At 36.7% G+C, this 5,600-nt stretch overlaps 1 protein-coding gene across 1 annotated transcript in view; it reads left to right on the top strand.

The window, feature by feature from the left end:
• Window positions 1-5,117, top strand: part of LOC121307714 (zinc finger CCHC domain-containing protein 8-like) — a 5,674-nt gene extending 557 nt beyond the window's left edge. The window contains exons 2-14 of the mRNA XM_041239966.1: window positions 44-95; window positions 465-539; window positions 780-885; window positions 991-1,068; window positions 1,160-1,263; window positions 1,563-1,628; window positions 1,837-1,897; window positions 2,103-2,227; window positions 2,675-2,817; window positions 2,954-3,069; window positions 3,301-3,387; window positions 3,549-3,657; window positions 3,854-5,117. Coding sequence (XP_041095900.1) covers window positions 44-95; window positions 465-539; window positions 780-885; window positions 991-1,068; window positions 1,160-1,263; window positions 1,563-1,628; window positions 1,837-1,897; window positions 2,103-2,227; window positions 2,675-2,817; window positions 2,954-3,069; window positions 3,301-3,387; window positions 3,549-3,657; window positions 3,854-4,698 — 1,967 coding nt within the window. The 3' untranslated portion in view covers window positions 4,699-5,117. The remainder of the gene's footprint in view (window positions 1-43; window positions 96-464; window positions 540-779; window positions 886-990; window positions 1,069-1,159; window positions 1,264-1,562; window positions 1,629-1,836; window positions 1,898-2,102; window positions 2,228-2,674; window positions 2,818-2,953; window positions 3,070-3,300; window positions 3,388-3,548; window positions 3,658-3,853) is intronic.
• The last annotated feature ends 483 nt before the right edge of the window (window positions 5,118-5,600 follow it).

Below are 5,600 nucleotides of genomic sequence, written 5' to 3'. Positions count from 1 at the left end.
CCACTAGTGTTCACCGTGCGAACATAGGACCGTTCCTTAACAGCCAGTTTACACCAGGAACTGAAGAGAAAACTGAACATTTTGACCAGACCAAGGTATGTCCAATATCTGACACTTCATGTAGTAATTTAGCACCTTTTCCTCAGCCTGCATATTTTCAATTAAAATGAAGACATATTTTTTTACAAGTAAATAAACCCAGCTCTCTCTCTCTCTCTCTCTCTCTCTCTCTCTCTCCTCTCTCTCTCTCTCTCTATATATATATATATATATATATATATATATATATATATATATATATATATATATATATAATGTTATGTGTGTAATAGATATTTTTTTCTGTTTTTAGATACAATTACAATTTCTCTTCCCATTAGTTACTATGTGTATAATCTGGGCTGGTTTTGGTATGCGTTATCTTGCATGACTGGTTGGTTGAAATTCTTGTCGTTTTCTTTAAGTGGAATTGAAGTGGAAGAATCCAGGCTTGATGGACCTCTACTACAGATTTTATTTACCAACAATGCAATCTCCAAGTAAGTTTTTTTTTGTTTTGTTTTAACTAAAGTAATATGTGCGTTCTAATGTTTATGTACAGTATGTACTTAATTTTAGACTTTTACAGTATATGTGCAACTATTTAATGCAGAAGCATCACTTGAAGGGCATTCATTTCACAGCCATAATGATGCAGGCTAAGATTGCATTCAATATTTATGTTATTCTTAATGTTTTGGCGATACTTGAAAGTTTTTACTTAATGTTTTTGTTTTCAGACAATACCACCAAGAAATTGAAGACTGCATTTGCAGTTTAGTTCAGAAGTATCAGGAACAGTCAAAAAATGACACAGAAAAAGCTTCCTTTGACGTCAAACCTCAGGTACCTGTAAAGTATCCCTTGCTAATGGAGGTTGTGTTAAGCGTCCATGCACTGTGTGACATGGATAAATAATAAGGGAATGCTAAAAGATCTTTCTTCTTCTAGCCATCAAGTTTTGTTCTGGAAGAGAATCATAAAGTGAAAACCGCAAGTACAGTCAAGAAAATCAAAGATGCTTTTAGTGTAAGTTGATGCCCTGTTGCGTGTGTGGGTACTGTCGGGTGTAATTGCTGTTTGTGTGCTTTTAAAACTTTTTGTTCGTTTTGTTTTGCAGGTAGTGGGAAGCGTTCTTTATTTTACCAATTTTTGTCTTGACAAACTTGGGCAGCCTTTGTTAAATGAGAATCCACAGCTGACAGACGGATGGGAAATACCCAAGTATCCTATATTAACAGTGTAGACTTGGATCTGCACTCTTCCTTTTTTTCCATTAAACAAATAAATAAAGTACTTACTGTTCAAGTTAAGTTGCACAACAGGCCCATTCCTTTAAAAGTCTCAGTCCTGTATAACATTATACAGTCATTATTTTACACTAACTGTTTTCTAATTAAGTGGTTAAGATACATACAGTACACTTTTGCAAGATTAAAAATAATAATAATCTTTCAATAATATGTGCCATTGTAATAAAATAAATTCTAATCACCACGCGTTCCTGAATGTGCCCTCCAAAGATACCAGCAAGTCTTCAGTCAGGTTATTTCCGTAGATGGACAGGAGGTGCAAATAAAGGATAAAAGGTAATTAATTGTCTTTAGTCGATGTAAACTGTTAATTAACTTTATGAGAATATAATTAGCGGTTGTGGATGTTGCATCAACATCATTGAGGCTACCAAATGCTTTAAAACATAAATTGTGTCTGGTGTCACAGACCTAGAGTGGCACTGTAGAATTTGTGAGAAATAGCATGCTGTACTGTTCTGTAAATTCTCTCTTTATGCTGCAGACCCAAGCCTTGTTGCTTCAACTGTGGTTCAGACTTGCACCAGTTAAAGGACTGTCCAAAGGTAAAGTCCTTGGTGTAATCTATACTCCTTTACCACATTAAATATGTCTCTAATTCTGTAAGATATATAATTAAGGTTTTGTTTTGCCTGCTTTATGTGTTAATACAAATGTAAAGTTAAGGTTTTAAAATACTGTAGACGGAATATATATATTTTCGATAGACTTTCTTTTGTGAACACAGTAATAAAAGTTTGTTTTTGTAAGCCGAGGGACTTTGCCCGAATCAGTGAAAAAAGGAAGGAGTTATCTCAAAACAACAATCAAAACAGTTACCAGCGGTATCATGCTGATGAAGAGAGATTTGGAAAATACAAAGCGGGAACGATAAGGTAAAGAATGAAGCTTCTCTGAGGAATGTGTGTGTGTGTACTATTTATATCCTAGTACCTTTTACAAACCGTTTTAAGATGTTGTGCAACAGTCTGGTAGCAATTTAATTGTGTTCTGTTGAGGACCAGTCCTACAAAGTAAATAATTCTCTGGAACTAAAATATATAAATAAAATCAGTTTTCAATGCAGCAACAGAACATTGACTTTTAAGTTGAAAAACAAAAGCGCTGCAGGTTTATACTTATCAAATTTACTTAAAATCCATTCAAATATCGCGTCTTAAAAATGATTGAATGTAAAATTGGCTACACCTCGCCATTTTACATTTTTCTTAATGCTACAGTGACTCTCTCCTTACGGTGTTAATTAAACAAAGATAATTGCTTAGAACATTTCAGGACATTCACTTTTTTTTTTTTTTTACTGTTAATTTTTGTACTTGCAGTGAAGAACTGCAAACTGCCCTGGGTATTCCTGAAAACAGCCTCCCTCCATTCATATACCGCATGCGTCAGCTGGGATATCCTCCAGGGTGGCTGAAGGAAGCAGAGATGGAGAATTCTGGTCTAGCTTTGTATGATGGAAAAGGTCATTGCGTTTTGATAGTTTTATTACTAGTAACAATATTCTCTCTCTCTCTCATATAGAAACAAACAATATTGGTGAATGCGATTTGGTCTGTTTCATACTGTTTTTTTTTCTTCTTTTTAATATATATGTATAGATGATGGAGTAATGGACAAGGATAAAAATGACCAGAGCAGACAAGTCTCTTATGATGTCTCTAAGCTGATAGATTTCCCTGGCTTCAATGTTCCAGCTCCAAAACGAATACTTGATGTTAGTAGTTTTTTTTTCTTTCTTTTTTAAATGTGTTTTTATCTCCCTAAATGTATTACAAGCCCATAAACAAAACTTGTAAGAGCTGGGTGGGAATGTTATGCTTTTGAATGTTCTCGGTAAGGATTACATGTATTGCAAGGTTATGCAGAGAGTGAACCGCTATGAAATATATAGTGACACTGTTTAAAATGTAAATTCAAACAAAATGTTTTCTTTGCTATGTTCTAGGAATGGAGTTCGTACAATTCAATCCCTATGCAGCATAGTCATTTGAAGACGTGCTTTGCAACTTACCTGTCACGTAACTATCCAGAGGTAAATAGTGCTCCAGTAATATTGCATGTTTTGTGCTTTGAAACCAGCTGTGTGCTGCTCCTACTTCCAGTATTCCAGTGTGCGTCGTTGTGGGAAATCCAAGTTATGGTCATTTTTAAAATGCCTCTGTAAACTCGAGTGTTAATTTGTGTTTTCTGCAGCCTGGTTCAAGTTCCAACAAAAGAGCTTATGAATCGGATTCAACCCCTTGCAACCCAAAAAAGCGACGATCGGAGACAGTAACGTGTTTGGACATGGACATTGATTCAGGTATTTCACTGTAACACAAAAACTGTCAAATGTTCTGTCCTGTAGCAAGCATTATACAAATATAATTAACAGGTTTACAGACTGGTTAATGTACTATGCAAAAACAAACGGGCCTGGGTATTCCCACAGTGTCTTGTGATGGTGATTTGATTTTGTTACGTTTCTGTGTGTTAACTTCTAGCTTATATCTCTACAGGCTCTGAAACTCCTCATAGTACCCAGGGCTACGACAATTTCCGTTTTCAGCCCCCGCTCCCCCCCGGGTCTCCAGCAATGAGTAGCCTGCCCCCTCTGCCCCGCGGAACACCTCCTGGCACCCCTCCTAACTTCGTTCCTCCTCCGCCCCTCACCCCCACCCCTCCACCGCTTCCCAAGGGCACTCCGCCCCCCACCCCCACCAACGGCTCCCCGGCAGTGCGGCCACACGTGGTGGACGACTCTACTGATGCAGACGCCTTGACCCTGGAGGAGCTGGAGGAGCAGCAGAGGCTGATCTGGGCAGCGCTTGAGAACTCGGAGACCACTACCAACAGCGACTTGGAGACCCCTGCACACACGCCCCTCACCGGCACATCGCAAACGTCCTCACCCTTAAGGAACGACGCAGAGGAAGCCGCTCAGGAGGCAGGAGAACTGAAATTGGAGGCTGCCGATACTACTGTCAACGATGGGGACAAGGAGTCGGCGATGCTAGTACCTGCAGTTGAAAGTATCAGCTCTGTGGTTGCCGATAGCACCAGCAACTCCACTGACAATGGCAAGGTCCCAGTGGAAATAAAGGAAGAGCCAGTGTGCATAGGAGCTACAGAGTCTCCGAGCAGCAGCATGGCACTTGAGACAGGCAATAGGACTGATGAGGAGGCCAGAGATGGCTCTGAGATAGTCGGGTTTGTCCCTCACAGAAGTAATTTTGCTGCTGGAATAACCCCCTTTGAAGACACTGGGGAATACACTAATGTTGCTAAAACCACAGGAGTCTACCTCAAACTAAGAGACTTGCTGAAAAGTTCCCCAAGAAACCAAACGAAAGCAAAAAATTAATATTTGGCAAAATCAGTGAGCAGCTGAATGCAGAAATCCAGGGATTTGTAATAAATAAATCCTTGTGTGTTGGGCTTTTTTTATTTTTTATGGACCATTTCAAACTTTGTTTTAATACTCTATTATTATTATTATGGTAGGCTTGGGGTTTAGAATTAATCTGCCGCTAACAGATGACCAGAACATCTAAATGTCTTTACAGATTTCCAGAAGTTCACTGTCTGATCACCAATGTTATGGTATGTGTAAATACCTTTCTTTTTTAAATTGCTGAGTAATGAGGACCTCCATTTGTTAGGCAAATAGCAACTTTTTATATGCTTGCTATTGATTCTGGCTTTATAAAATCGCCTGGATATGGTGTTTTGTGGATATGGTGTTTAACGGTATGTTTTAAATGTTACACATTTTTTAAACTTTTTTTCTATTTCCATTCAATTAAAAAAAAAAAAAAAAAAAAAAATATATATATATATATATATATATATATATATATATATATATATATATATATATATATATATATATAAATCAGGGATTTCCACTAACTCTGTCTTTCTGGTATTTTTAAATCTTTAACAAAGGCCCTTTTTAGTGTCCGGGAAAAATGACTTTGTAAAAACATAACATGAGAAAGTATATGAGAAAAAAATATATATTTATATATATAATATATTATATATATATAATATATATATATATATATTAATATGGTATTATATGCTATTTGAACAACTTTTACATGTACTGAAACAATACTCCAACTCGGTACTTTAGTGTATAGCTTGAGTAGAATCGAACAATAAATATGATTGAGCATAAACATAATGACAAGTCCATGAATGTGTTTTTTTTTTTTTTTATTATTTTTATTTTGATTGTGGAGATACTATAATCTACAC

Source organism: Polyodon spathula, chromosome 58, assembly GCF_017654505.1.
Source record: "Polyodon spathula isolate WHYD16114869_AA chromosome 58, ASM1765450v1, whole genome shotgun sequence".
Taxonomy (NCBI): domain Eukaryota; kingdom Metazoa; phylum Chordata; class Actinopteri; order Acipenseriformes; family Polyodontidae; genus Polyodon; species Polyodon spathula.
This window is presented reverse-complemented; position numbering and strand designations above follow the sequence as displayed.